Here is a 16,085-nt window from a genome sequence, read left to right on the forward strand (position 1 = left end):
TGTAGATAGTGTGAAAATTTTGTAAATGTGCTTCCAGAATTGTAACATTTCTGTATTCTTCTACACAGACTTTGCTTATGCTGTGTGCCATAAGAGATTAACACTTGGATTTGCCATAAGTACAGTTGGTAATGGGAAAAGGAAAAAATTGACAAAGATGTCTCTATTAAGATCATGCCAGTCACACATAAATCTCTTATGGATGTGCATCTCCACTGGCTATTTCCTTACCTTTGCATATGATTCATTATAAAGCAGAACAGGAATTATATGATTGTTAAGACAGAAGTGGAAAGAAAAAAGGAGCATTAGAAAAAGTCATACATTCTTATTAATATATATTATATGCCGCAGTGAAATCATTTTTACCTAAGTGTAAAATTACCTAGATAATAGATTTATGAATAGTGAGAAAAGATGGAAAATATGTTGTCTATTGAAAACTTCTGTGAGCAAGATGGAACTTGATAAAAAATATTCTATATTTTGAATTGTAATATTGTAGCAATATATTTTTTATTTATCAAATATTTAGAATTTATTTAATTAGATAAAATTCAGTGTATCAGCACATTTTGTTAGTGGGAACATAGAACACAATCACCATGACTTAGAATGTACTGTAAACTTTACTTCTATTAGACTTCAATGTATGTTTCTCGGGCCAGGATTCATCAAAACTAGAAGAGCAATTTCAGACACAACTCAAGAAGGTTTTCTAAGACCTGAGGAAAGTCTGATGACAAGAGGTTAAAGGCACTTTTATTCCCAATTGCAGGAACAGGTTTCTGTAACTGGTTGTATTTTATTTGTTCCTTGGTGCAGAATTTCATTTTTCATCACATTGGGAACCAGCACTATAGCTTATACATTGGTGTTTTTAAAATGCACTGTGAAGATTCATATCCTAATAAAGAGGAACACAGCCACAGGTTACCACAAAAAAAAACAAAAACACAAAAGATAGTTTTCTGCCCTTAATTTGACTTCCCCCCATATTATTTCATGTTTAATGGCATAAATGAGCACTATCTGAATTAAAATAAATAATAAATATTAATAATAAAATTTCCCTAGAGCAAAATTATTCTCAGCTGTATGCTACATGGAGATTTATATTATTCTGTGACATCTCTGGTACTAGCTACTATCAGTGCTAGAATACTGGAGCAGATATTCAGCATTTTTTCCCCCATTGTGATGTTTCCTATGCTTCTAGTATCCATCTCAGACCTTATTATCTGTATTTGCAGACTTTAGATATGATTTAATTGGCCCTCCTTTAGGTTTATTTTCTTTTTCTTCCCTTTTTCATTTTATCATCATTTTTCTTTCAGCATTACAGAACTTCAATGCCGTTTCAAATTAAGTTCCTACCATATTTCCATTCTCCTTTGATTCCTCATTTTCCCTGATGATGATCTCGAGTTTTTTTCCTACATATACCTGTCAAACGTTTTCTTCCCTTGGATTCTTAGTGGTTTCTCCACTGTAGAAACACATGTCTGTCTCACATCTTCATATTTGCACACCTCTCTGACATTTCTGATTTTCGTCAGTGGGTGTTTTTACACATTTGTTCACATTTCCATGGAATAGAGGATGAAGAGTAATCGAGGGAGAAATAGGATGCAGAGAGTCTTGTGGCCTCTGAGCACCTTCTACAAATGTGGTGAATGGGATGATAAGCATTCTCACTTTGGAATTCTTTCTCCTGTGTTGTTTCTCTCCCACATGATTTTTTTTTTTAATTCTGTTCACTTTTGTTCATAAATACTACTCTTAGGATGAAAAACTTATATTAAGAGATAATACAAGTTTAGGTTACAGACTGAGTCCAACCCTTGACATCTTCTGGCGAACAAACTTCCCTCTGCAATGTAATTGCAGTAGTTTAATAAAAATATTTTGAGCGGACAGTGCTTAGGGATTTGAGAAACCAGTATAGTTTATGAAGGAAACAAAGTTGCTATGTGTTCAGGAGCAGGTATTTCTGCACAGATTTGTGATAAGGATTGATTTCTAAGAGCGCACTTTTAATGGGATGTAGCTTTTCAAAGTATTGGTCATAATATTGTCAAATTCTATATATACTTTACACAGATGGCCAGATGTATATTCTGGAAAGGCAATCTTTGTGCTAAATTTAAAATCTCTGCTTTGAAAGTGTACCGGTATCAAAGCAGTTCTAAGTCTGTGTTATCAAAGACAAATAATTTAACTGAATATACATGTTTTCTTTCAGTCATTTAAAAAAAATGGTCCAGGTATCTCTAAAAATTTCAGTCATACAATTCCCAGTGTAGAAATCGAAGCTTGAAACTGCATAATTAAAATCAAGTGCAAATAAATATAAATTGTAGGTATAGGAATAAGTAATGCAAGTAAAAAAACAGTAGACACCGTGATAAGCTTAAAACTGTAACAGTAAGTGATTACCTTGATCTCTAGATCCTTAAATACATAATATATATTTTTTTTTGTATAAAAAAAAGATTCTTTTTTGTTTTATTAACTGTCTCACCTCTTTACCACCTTAGCATCCTATTGCTGATCTATTGTTCTACATATTCTGATAGTGTACACATTGTAATTAAAATTAAGTATATGTGCTCTTCAGGTGCAGAATAAAGTATTTACAATTTCCATATTTAGATACAGGACAATTTTTCAATTATATGCCCCATAATTGCTTAATCAGAAAGGTTATATAAAATAGTTTTAGCAGTAGGGGGGTTTTTGATTAACTGATAATGGAGCAAGCCCATATCACAGTTTATTTTGATCATTTTGCCTTGATTACTAAACCTTAGCCTAAACTTTTCCAAGAAACATCTCCAAGTTTCTGACACTTACCTGCAGTTCAAAAGTGCTGTAAAAATGGCAGTATTAGACATTCCATTCACTTTTGCTGATTTGTCTCCTCCATGTTTAAGAAGCTTGTTCCACTTAACAGAAAATTGACTAGTACTTTACTGTGTGGAACACTGCCAGCAAAGAAAGTATTTAGGCTCTTGAAGGAAGTTTGGTTTTGTTCCTGCATCCATAAACAGTTTATATTTTGACATACTGTAATCCAATAGCAGCATTAGATGGGATTGGGTCAGCCTTTAATCATGATTGATGTTTTATTTATATTGTATTTTCAAACAAGATGTTTAAGAGTTTAGCTATGCACTTTGAAGCATATACAGAAACACTTTCCTGTAAAATAATCTATTTCCTTTCCTATTCCTAACGCAAAAAGTGATGTAAAGTGCTACTGCATAGCATTTTTTTTTAAACCTGGAATAGACTATGTCCTTTGGTAAAAGTTGGAACAATTAAAAATTATCAGATGCTCTAGGACAGAAAGTTCCCTTGAAGTATTTACTATAATAATAATGACTAATCTTGTTTAAGGAAATTTTAGTATAATTTGACTTGATTTATTTACTGTTAACTGCACTTTGTAAGTGTAAAAACAGATGAAGTACAATTTTCTGTTCAATAAAATTATAGTTCATTTGAATGAAATGACTGGTAAAGGGAGTTGGTAAATACTTCTGAAAATTATTTCTATCTATACCTATCTTTGTACTGAAAAATTTGATAGAACTTAGTTTACTAAGGAAAGGATGACAGGTTCACAAGGCTACAGTTTCTTACTTAATAATGTTTTAATAATAAAAGGTACGTTACAATGATGAGAAATACATCTGCCATCAAAAACTCATGTGATAAATGCACTTAATCTTCTGCCTTCTAATTCTCCAAGGTTTTAATTTATAAATATAATTTCTAGTAAACCACTGTCAATGCTGGGTTTTGCTGGTACCTAGTATCTCTCCTATGCTAGTTTAAAGCCATTCCCCCTTGTCTTATTGCTGTCAAACATTGTAAAAAATCAGTCCCCATTCTGATTAGAAGCTCCTTTTAAATACTGGAATGCCACATGGAGGTCTCCCCATAGCCTTCTCTTTTTCAGCACAAATCCTTCAGCTTTCCTTCATAGGAGAGGTGCTCCAGCCTTCATGGCCTTCTGTGGATCTGCTTTTTCTGCTCCATGTCTCTCTTGTGTTGGAGTCCCCAGGACTGGACACAGTACACCAGATGGGGCCATAAAAGGGCAGATTAGAAAATGACCTGATGGCCTTCTCTCATTTGGTACAGCCCAGAATACTGTTGATCTTCCAGGCTGCAAGCACGCACTGCTGGTTCATGTCAAGCTTTTCATTCACCTGAACCCCTATGTCCTTCTTAGTGGTGCTGTTCTCAATGAGTTCATCTCCCAGTTTGAGTACATATCTGAGGTTTCATCACCTTGTACTTGGCCTTTTTGAACCTCATTAGGTTCACCTGGTTCTACTTTTCAAAGATCCCTTTGGATGGCATCGCTTCCTTCTGTATAGTCAGCTACACCACTCAGCTTAGTGTCATCTGTAAGCTTGCTGGGCTGTACTTGCTATCTGGGTAACTGATAAAAATGTTGAGGAGCACTGGTTCCAAGATGGATCCCTGGGGAACCCCACTCATCTTTGACCTCCACCAGGACATAGAACTGTTTACCTTAACCATGTGGTTGTGACCTTCCAACCAATTCCTTACCCACTGAGTAGGCCACCCTTTGAATGCATGTCTCTCTAATTTACAGGGAAAAAAAAGAAAAGATACTTTCTTAAAAAAAAAAAAGAAAATGGCCTGAGGAAATGCTCTCAAAGGGCTGGTTTAAAATAGTATCAAAATAAATGATACAATATTTTTTTCTGAAATCTTTAATCATTTTTTTTTCTGTTGTCTCATTATTCATTGTTCCTGCGTAGTAACTAGTAACCATGTATATATTTAGTATATGTAGTAACCATGTTTAGTATGGTAGTAACCATATATATATTTAATGTGCATTAGTATAAATAGAACAGTGCTAACAAATCTTCAGCTGTAGAAGGAACCTACATTCACAGTCTCTTGGATTGTTGAACCTGAGCTGGACCTGGGCTTTTCTGTTGAATGGTTGAATTAAGCCATTCTGAGAATTTCATTTACCCTAGAGCAGAAATATTGGGACTTTTTTTCAATATGTGTGTCTCTTTCTCTCTTATTATACCCCTCTTTAATTATTATGTCTCCTGCCCCAGGCTGCACATCCTTGCACATCTTTAGAAGTGACCATGAATTGTTAAGTCTCATACCAACAGGTCTATGGTAGTATCCAGTACTGTAGTGCTCTTTCCCCCTCTGCATGTCTGTGACTGTAAAAGTCATTAAGGAGATTTTAAGAGCCACCACGAAGACTTACATTTATGTAATCCAAAAATACATATCAAAGGTAGAATTAGTACTTTTGCTGGCATATTTGTCTGTCATCTGTCTGCATTTTGCTTTTTGCTTTTACCTCAAGCAAACTCAGTTATTTTCAAGTTTCAAACATACTGCACTGTATTTGTTTTGAAGAACATGTACAGGTGGGTGCACTGCTTTTATATCTGATTCCTAGGTGTGAATAATGAGTTTTAAAACAATTAATTCTAATCCAGCATCTTTTTTTTTTTCTGCTTAGCTTCTCATTTTGTTACAGAATAATAATTGCTTATGATAGTTAAAGAAAACTGCAAGTACTTATCTGAAATGTTACTGCTGGTGTCCTGATTGAAATGTATGCAATAAATCTGGTAAAGCAGAAATGCAGTCTTTATGTATTCAGGGAGAAAAAAAATTAATTTCTGCCTACTGTCATGATAAACAAAATAATTCGCTAGCACTTATGAGGGCTGCTCTGAAAGTAATGCCTACTATTTTATTATGTTGGCCCACGTTGTCAAAGAAGGATGTTGGTGCCTTGGCAGTAGAGATAGAACCTTCCTGCTAATATTCCATGCATTTATTACCATGTGACAGATGGCAGCAGAGGAACAGTCTGAGAGAATGTTGTCTGACATGGAAGTGCAGATGAAACAAAGGTGTGGAACTGAATTCCTCCATGTGGATAAAATGGCACCCATCAGTGTTCATCAACAGTTACTGAATTTTTAGTGTGACTGAGCAGTGCAGGTGGTGTGTTTAAGTAAAAACATCATCACAGCATCTGTGAAACTTTGGGTCACCTTAACTGGTATAGACTTCTACAAGCATAGCATGCAAACTCTTATTCATTGCTGGTGAAAATGTATAGCTGTTGGGGGTGACTGTTGAAAAAGAGTGTTTTGTAGTTGAGAATTTGCTCTGTCAAATAATGTTACTGTCCTCTTTCTAGCTGTTCTAGTTACGTGGAAATAAATAGAAGGCATTACTTTTGGAGCAAATCACACATTTTATTTTTTCTGTAGAATTTATAAATGAACTCCAAATTGTAGATTCCATCACCTATTATAAATTTATTTATGAGTTAATTATCTGGTAATACGCCTCTCCTACTGCAAAACATCTAAAGATAGTTAGATCTTGAATTTTTATTTTCTTCAAATATCTCATCTGTCATCATGAGCAATTTACCTATACCTTTAGATAAGACAAGGCAAGCTACGATTTTTGTCTCGGCTCTTCTCCACAGTGGGAGTGCCTTGCTTGCACATTTAGTGCTCTGTGGGATAGAAATTTTAGCCATCAATCAGAAATCATATAGTAGGTGTAAGACATGAAATAAAATCAATACATTTTTCTGAGGCACGTCACTAGTTAAGTGACAAAAAATATTCTGATAGTCACTGAAAAAGAAAAGTCAAAGGTACATTTGAACCTGTCAGTTCAACACGTTCTTGTTATCCCTTTAGGGGATATCATACAACTTGACACCAACATTTAAGCTTTGAAAATTATGAGCTCATCTATTTCAAATGGGATGTCACATGTTCCCAAGCCTTTGCCATTACTTATAATGGAAGACAGGATGATCAATTTTGTCACATATTGATAGTGAATAAGATCTTTTTTCTTTTCTTTTCTTTTTTCTTTCTTTTTTTTTTTTTTTTGTTTCAGAATGAAGAACAAATTTTGGTATTTTGAATTTGGCACTTCGGAAACTTTCTCAGCCACCTGTAAGAAGCTGCATGAATCTGTAGAAATAGAAGTAAGAAGCTAATTGTTGCCTTTATCCTTGAAATGTCACTAGTTTGACTGAAATACAGGGAGCAAGGGTGCAGAGTGCCTGAATTCAACAAGGCAAATCAGTGCACATCCTTTCGACCCTATATTCCAAAATATTATTTTTATCATGTCTATTTGTAGTGTAGCCCTGAACACTGGAACAAAGTTCAGTTTGATGATTAGTGAAGTCTTAATGCAGTAGACAAGGTCAAGAGGTGAAATATAACATTAAAAATCAATAGGGAGTGTGGCTAGGTCAGATGGAAAAATGAAAGACTGTTGGAGGGAGTGAGAGCTGCTGCAGGATTAAAATAAAAAAAAATACTTATTATTTCTAGATCCCAAGTTTTTATAACCTTTAAAACTCAGTTCCCTAAAATTGTACTTACTTTCCTGAATAAAGGTTAAAGAATATATATTTTTTGAATCGTTCCCCTTCATTAAATAGCTTTTCCCTCTGCACGAGAGGTCATTGTTCCATTATACACTGAACATTAACTGTAAAGACACAAGATAGTTACAGATAAAATAGGAATTTAAAATAATGTGCCACTACTACTTTGATGGGTAGTAGAATAATTGGCTACATTACATAAGCTGTTTAGGGAGGCTGATATTTATAAATAAGTACATGAAAATTGTAAAATGAGTGGACATGGAAACCTAATAATTTAAGTTAAATAATGGAATTATTTCTTAAGATTTTGGTGCTCTCTTTTACTGACAGTAATGAGAAACTGCTCATGTCGATGATGTATTTGTATAGCAGTATGAAGCACTTGGAGAGGTATGGTAAGATTATGAGTCAAGTCAGAGCCTACTGAAGGGCATAGTCTGAAATGATCTGAAGGGCCCATGGATCTCATGGTAGAACAGTAGCAAATATGAGATTGAAACTGCAAGGCCTGTGGTGTCAGAATTATCTGTTAGGCCATTATTTTCTTTATAAAATGGAAACATGCTCCACACATGCTTCCTTAGAATTAAAAAAAAATATTGATTTCCGGGATAGTGCTTCACATATTTGAGTAGAAGTTCAGGTAGACCATCAGTATTTATAAATAAATTGTTGGAATAAATGCTTACCTTGTTTGTTTTGTTTTGAATATATTGCATGTTAAGCATGTCCTTTAGTTAAATATTAATTTTGTTGGCTTTCCCAAGAAAATATTTTCCATTCAGCAAAAATCTTATATAGGTTGATGTAATCTTATTAAACAATCTGATTGTAACCATTAAAAAGTAAACATCTCAAAGTAAACAAGTATTCATAAAAGTTCATTATTACTAATTCAAATTAGAAATGCTATTATTACCAATAAAATATTACCTTTTCAGAATATAAAATGTTTACTAATATTCACCTTCTCTATCATGGTCACTCTCATTTTTCCTACAGTTAAGAACAAAAATCATATAGTCCCAAAATGTTTGCACAAGAAATGCTAGAAGGTAGTTATTTACGGTTATTACTATGAGTAAATTACATTTAAGTGAGCAGTATGCTTGTGCATAATGTTTTTCGTTTGTATGTTACAAAAATTAAAGAGTTGTGCTGTTTTCATCTGTTTTGGGTTTTTTTCACCTTCTTCCCCGTGCTTGGGAATGTTGCTACAAATGAGAGCTTGGTGTACAATAACCAATTTAAAACTGAATAAAATGCCACAAAGAAAGCATTTACTCTATGGCCAAATTTTGAATGAACAAAACTCATGAAGATTAAAGATTTGTATCTCTAAACTGGGAGAAAATGATCAAACGTTCTGTGAGCAAGTATTTGTTCAACCATGTATTTGATTCCTAACATAATTGAGCTTGGCTTTCCTGATGTAAACTCATTTATTCTAAGATCTGTATTTTTTTTCATTTCAGATGGAGTACACAAATTTAAATTCAGTATAGTAAATCCTGTGCTTAGGATACATGGTAATCTAGGAAAGCATATGCTAAAGCATTATCCAAAATAAGAGATGTTTTTTGTTTTAAATTTGGATCCAAAATTTGAGAAGAGAAACACAGATTCTGAGGAAGCAAAGAATAAAATAATGACATTGTTTGATATATACACTGTATTTCCACATTTAAAAAAAAAAAAAGAGAGAGAAAGAAAAGTGGTATTTAAAGAATATTTAATGAGAGTAGCCATAGATCCAGTTTACCTGGGGTACATACCTGCTGTAAAACCATTATGTGAGCAGAGGAAGCCCACTTATACCACTAGATGTTAATAGGTGGGAGAAAGGGGCAAAATGATTATGTATTCTTGGATAATATTGCACTTGGTTACATGAATATTTTCTCAATGTAGGAATGATTTGGATATTTTTGATGTAATGAATGAAATGCGGAAGATAATGCCTGAATACGGACTGCTGCCAGGAAAAAAAAAAAAAAAAGGAAAAAATAATAGGAACACTAATGTTTATTTCTAATCTGAGTTGGCATGCTCCATGTTTTATTTTTAGCGTTATCACTGGATTATTTGAAATAATATTGTTGGTAATAATGATGATGATAATAATAAAAGGAGCAGAGCACAATGAGGCTTGTTTTTGAAGTACATGAATGTGTTAAGACGATGCAAAGCTACCTGTAGTGCAAACTTCTTGTCTGTGTGTGAACAAAAGAAATCCTCCTTTTGCTAATACAGAAAGTTCCCCATCACTGTGGGATTCGGAGGCCTACTCAAATAATTGTCTTAGTGTACTACCTGCTGTGTTCTATATTGAGTGAAAATGGAAGGCAGACTCCGAACCATCCTATTTCACAATTCTTTTATTTAAATAATTCCAGTCAGTTTAGGGGACGCCAGACCTTTATAAATTAACAGCAGGGAAATACCAAAGGTGTCAGATTGCATATTTATCATCTTTCTCGTGTAATACTTAAATATGTATTAAGAAGTGACTGACATAAATTAGGCAGATTTCAGAAGCCACAGGCCGTGGCTTGTAGAGGACCCCCTTCTGCTTGACATTTCATCCTTGTCAAAGATCAAATTATTTTAATTTAGGCTGCAAATTATAAGGAATGAAGACTTCTTTGTGGGAATTCCCTGTGGTAATCTGACTTTTGTTGTTACTGCTGCTTGTCAGTGTGCAAAAGATATAATATGCATGCAAATAAGGTTAAAAAATATGTACTATCTAATTATCCAGCCAGTACATTCCACTTGAAGACAGTGGGAGGCCTGACACACAGTATGTGTTTGATTCATTGAGGCCTGCAGGGTATTTACACAAGATTACTTTTAATTATGAAATTAATATCTGTTTATCTAGAATATATAGGAGTAAGTGAGAGCATACATGAGCAGAATTTTTAGTAAAATAAATAATCTCAATATTTAATATATATATAAAATATAGGGGGGAAAACAAAATTCAATGAATTTACTTCCAAAATATTGGTGAAGACCTGTGCCATCTTTATTATCAGAAAAATGTAATTAAACGTTACACTTTAACTTACAGTTGTTGCCATAACTGCCAACTCATTTCCAGATATGTCTTTTCACATTAATGGTTTCCTTCTATGCATGTAATCCACAGGTGTGAAATTTAATTCTTGAAGATCTAATATGAAATGGAAACCTTAATGTTAAAGTGGTATGCTTTCCAGATTTACAGTGTTGTTAGAAAGATTAAGAAGATGTAGAGTATGTATTATAATACAGTTTTGTTTTGTGATCTGAGAAACTTTCAGGGTAAATGAATGATTTTGCAGTTATTTTTGAGTTCTGCTTTCTGTTTCTTCAAAGCTGTGGCAGTGGCTTAGATAAATGGAGAGGAAAGAATGCCAGTGACCCACAAAGCAGCAAGCTGCTCGATGTCAGTGGACTGATACTGAAGCATGGTTAATTATTTTTCCAGTTTTCTTCCTGATTATTATGTATTGGAATTACAAAATAAGAGCCTTAATCAACTTTCAGTGCATTGCTGGACCCCCTACTGCCTTGCAGAACTTTGCAGGAGTAGGACTGTTTCTAAGATATCCTATTTTACAAAATAAAGTGGATGTAGTTCACACAGGTACCTGTGTGCTCAAACTCTATCATGAGAAACTAAGCTAATCAACCTTTAGCTGAGATGCAAGTATATGTACCAGTCCTGAGAACTTTGCCTGGTTCAGTGAATTAGTAAGTAGAACTGGGTGCTTTGCCTTCCATGTGCAGGTTCAACTGCAGCTGGCCTCATATTCCTGTAATGTACTCCTTTGTCTAAATGTTAAAGAAATACTGAAAAACCTCAATGATCATTCCAAAGGTGGACATGTTTTCCATTGGCATCGATATATATTTGGAGTTAGTGTAATGACTGCTAATGGAGGTCTTGGGTCGAGAGATGCAGTACCTGCATTTTATTTAAATGCTGTATCAGCATTTTATTACCCTTATTATGTGTTATTAGCCAGGCTTAGCTCTATGCTAATGTACTGGTTGTGCCTTTGGGTTGAAAGTAATATCTGTGTGGTGTTCTGTGCTCTCACGGCCTGCTTAGAACTTGTATACAGGGGCTACTAGCTATTGCTGTAGCAATTTTTGCAGTATAAATATTTGTCTGCTAATAGCTGGAGGAATGAAGCTACAAAAGGATGGGTCAGTGTATACATACCAGGTAACAGGATGGCTGTTCCAAGTAGTCTCATACCTTATCAAGCATTCAAGAGTTGAATAGGAACCATGATTTGCCCGATCAAAGAGGATCTGTCTTTACCTAATGCACCCTTTATAAAGGTGAATATATATTTTAGGTATCGACACTGAACAAACCAGTAGCACCAATGAATTGCTGAAGAAGTATATCTGATTGGTAGAACATTCTGATTCTTCTCTCTCTTTTACTGCTCTTTCTTTTCTTTTCTTTTTTTTTTTTTTTTTTTTTTCCCCATGCTAATCAGTGTGATGGAATTCAGCTAGACTTGATCAATATTTCTCTGGAAGGAATTGCCATTCTGAACATCCCAAGCATGCATGGTGGATCAAATCTTTGGGGGGAGACAAAGAAAAGACGCAGCCATCGTCGAACAGAGAAGAAAAGATCAGATAAAAGAACCACTGTCACAGATGCCAAGGAACTGAAGTTTGTATGCCAAGGTATGCTGAAAGATTGATATTGGCCATCTAGCTCTATACAGTCAACTCAGTTGTATAATTGCCCTTTCATTCCTTCTTGTCAAGAGAAATAATCGACAGCTCTTAACAATTTATTTTCTTGTGCATTTAGTTTTTCTGATATGAAGCACTGAAGAACAGGCATAAACAAAGACATGCTGACAATTACAATCTATAAACTTGCAAACCTGCTTTTTTAGATAGGATGCTACCTCTTTAGCAGATTAAGCACACCATGTGGTACTGTCTTCTACTACTCTAAGAGTGTCTGGAGTTTTGGAGAGTCAGAAAATGCTTACTGAGCATTTTAAATGCTTATAAATATCAGTGTGCATAAAATTTGGGGATAACCATGCCTTGTTTCTAACAAACTGTCCTTACGCTGTCGAAAATTACTTCAGGGTTAAAAGAGTATGCTACTTCTATATTCTATGTTACTATACTGTGATGCTGTGTGCAGTTTTTCATTGCATGTGCTATAGCTTGCTTACATGGGTATAAGCCTACCTTTCAGGACTCATTACTTACCTGGTGATTAGGAGAATTTGCTTCTAATATTTTATTATAAAAATTTATAATAATAGTAATATCTGAGAAACCATTACAGTAAATACTAATCTCTATTCTACTTCATGAAATCTGAACACCAGGTGTTTTAACACATATGTTATACACATATGTCACAAATTGTGATGATTTAAAAATTATGTTCTGTTCACACTGGGGGATGAATGGACCAATATTTTTTTTTCTCCTTCTTTTTGTTCTATTTAAATAATATCACCCGCTTTTGGGTTTCCAGTATCCTTAGACTTAATAAAGGTCAGGACTTTAACTGCCTGATTTTACTGTGGTTCTTTTTCTAGTTTTGGATATCCTATCTTCTATATGTCGTCAGAAGCGATTCTATCACTATATCTTAATTAATATGCAGTGTGGTTTGAATCTAGCATGCTTACCTGGATGACAAATGTTTAGGAATTAAGTGGTTTTCTATGTCCTTGAGCTTTCAATATGTGTGAGGACTCAAAATCTGCTGTGTGTTTTAGCAGTTTTAGGAAGTGAATGATTAATGTGTATACAATTAGGTGCATTGGGAACTGGTTGACTGGCAGAGCTCAGAGGGTTATGATCACTAGCACAGAATCTAGATGGAGACCTGTAGCTAAGTGATGTTCCCAGAGGTCAGTGCTGCGTCTGGTCTCATTCAGGATCTTCATCAGTGACCTGAATGAAGGGACAGAGTGCACCCTCTGCAAGTTTGCTGATGATACAAAGCTGGGCAGAGTTGCTGATACACTAGAAGGCTGTGCTGCCATTCAGCAAGACCTGGACAGGCTGGAGAGTTGGGTAGAGAAGAACCGTATGATTCCTTACCTTATGGAAACTTACAAGGAAGGCAAGTGTGGAGTCCTACATATGGGAAGGAATAACTGTATGCATCAGTACAGGTTAGGGTCTGACCTGCTGGAAAGGAGCTCTGCAAAGGACTTGGGTGTTCTGGTGTACAACAGGTTGGCCATGAGCCTCAGTGTGCCCTTGTGACCAAGAAAGCTAATGGTATCGTGGGATGCATTAAAAAGACTGTGACCAGCAGGTCAAGGGAGGTTATTTTCCCCCTCTGCTCTGCTCTAATGAAGCCACATCTGGAGTACTGTGTGCCATTCTGGGCACCTCAGTTTATGACTCTTCTAAAGAGAGTCCATCAGAGGGGCACAAATTGTATTATAGTCCTGGAACATCTATGTGAGGAAAGGCTGAGAGCCCTGGGATTGTTCAGCCTGAAGAAGACTGAAGGGGATCTTATCAATGCTTAGAAATGTTTAAGGGGATGTTGTCAGAAGGATGAGGTCAAGCTTTTCTCAGTGGTGCCTATTGACAGGATGAGGGGCAATGGGCACAAACTGGAATATAGGAAATTCCATCCAAACATGAGAAAGAGCTTACTTACTCTGAGGGTGGCAGAGCACTGGAACAAGATGTCCAGAGAGGCCATGGAGTCTCCTCTGGAGATGGTCAAAACCTGCCAGAATTCTTCTCACTGCAACCTACTATAGGGCTCTTATTTAGCAAGGGTTGGACTAGATGATCTCCAGACATCTTTTCCAACCCCTTCATTCTGTGATTCTGTAATTTCACATGTTCTCAGCATCTTGAAGTAACTTACCAATATGTTTAGTCACCTCAAGTCCTACCAGCTGCTGAGCTTCTGCTGCTTCTACATATGCTTCAAGCTCTGTATACTGTTCGTGTTCAAGAGACAGAAGCAGGCTACTGGGTAATGGATTCATCAAAATATTTTCTTTTGTATTTCTTCTGAACACAGGGAGATGGGACAGTTCCCCATTCCATACTAACAAAACAGATTATTATAATCTCTTTAATTGTTCTCTGTTACATACTTAATGTGATTTCAAACTAGTGACTCTTCTTGGTGCCCATATTAGAGGGTATGGCTACACGTTTCTGTTTTCCTGGACAGGAAATAATAATGATAATAATAATATCAGACACTTCAAAAAAATATTATTAGTTATTAGAAGGGCTACATTAGCTTTGGAAGTGCTCATAACCACAGAATCACAGAATGCAATTGTGTAATAATGCAGTGTTAAGCCCCATACTGTAGAAACTGTGCTGTGGATGGAAATAGTTTGAAGTAAGGCTAGTTTCAAAACAGAGGTTGATTGCTCAGTAAACTGGAGTACCTGCCTCTCATCACCAAGTATGTGTTGTATTGTTAAAAGGCCTGTTCCAAAAGTAATGCTTCCTGAATTTCCAATGAAACTACAAGTTATACAAAGAGCACAATAACACTACTTGATAAAGCAAATTCTCAGCTACAAAACATGATTATTTTCAATGTAAGTACCAACATTACTTGATTCACTCAATTGAGCTGATCAAGAAGCTCTTCATTTCATGCTGTGCATGGCCATTCAGAATATGGCTTGTCTTTCACACTGATGTCACCACTGCTGAAACACACCACCCACTGCATAACTGTGCTGACATCCACTATTTGATTTCCATAAGCGTTTAACAAGCATTGGTGGTGCAGTTTTTTCCCCAAGGAGGAATTCAGTTCCCCACCATTGCGTTTTACATGCTTCCATGTCAGACACCATTTTGTCAGGCTGCCCTTCTGCTGCCATCTGCCACACAGAAACAAATGTTAATGGAATATTGGAAGGTTCAAAAGAATATTGGCCTCTACTGCCATACCACCAACATATGCCTTTGATGTCATTAGCCAACATAATAAAATGGGAGGCATTACTTTCAGAGCCTTCATAGTTTATACTGGATTGGTATTTGTTTTTTATGTTTTCAAATTCAATTAAATTAATTAAAACATATATAAAAATATATTCATGCAATTAACATAAATCATTGCATAGGAAATCTTTTTTTTAACTGTAATGTACTAAATGTTGTTGAATACTTTGTTAATGGAAACAAATACTGCATTTTCCATTTTGGTTCCTTTGCAGAAGTATAGAAAGTCTTCTTTCTTTCTTTCTAATCTAATTTAATTTTAATTTCTGAATCTTTTGTATTCCACAAAGTTGACGTATCAGAAAAAAATATATATAACTGCAGATACATGTCAATCCATGAAGGTAAATAATTCAGTTAGTACTTTAACTTTATGAATTTGACAATTGCAGTATTTCTATTTATTTTTCTTTGTTTTCTAAGTCATGCAGATCTATGATCTATTCATAATCATTTTTTTTTCTAAGTATGGAATTTAGATGCAACTGTGAACAATCCTTGAACATAATTTAGATAGAAAATTTGTTTGCATATACACAGATATTGATAAATGCCAAAACTTGCTGCTCAAATAAGAGGAACACACTGCATATAAACTAAATTATGAGTTGAGAAAAACAAATGTAAATAA

At 35.1% G+C, this 16,085-nt stretch overlaps 1 protein-coding gene across 5 annotated transcripts in view; it reads left to right on the forward strand.

The window, feature by feature from the left end:
- The window catches only part of DGKB (diacylglycerol kinase beta), a 329,366-nt gene that overhangs the window by 243,846 nt on the left and 69,435 nt on the right, over positions 1 to 16,085 (forward strand). For all 5 annotated transcript variants that reach the window (XM_065753425.1, XM_065753427.1, XM_065753426.1 and 2 more), the window contains 2 exons: positions 6,955 to 7,045; positions 11,962 to 12,157. In XM_065753425.1, the coding sequence (XP_065609497.1) occupies positions 6,955 to 7,045; positions 11,962 to 12,157 (287 nt within the window). The remainder of the gene's footprint in view (positions 1 to 6,954; positions 7,046 to 11,961; positions 12,158 to 16,085) is intronic.

The sequence above is a fragment of the Cyrtonyx montezumae genome, unplaced genomic scaffold (assembly GCF_038088225.1).
Source record: "Cyrtonyx montezumae isolate F1298 unplaced genomic scaffold, pur_monq_1.0 scaffold_8, whole genome shotgun sequence".
In the NCBI taxonomy this organism is placed as follows: Eukaryota; Metazoa; Chordata; class Aves; order Galliformes; family Odontophoridae; genus Cyrtonyx; species Cyrtonyx montezumae.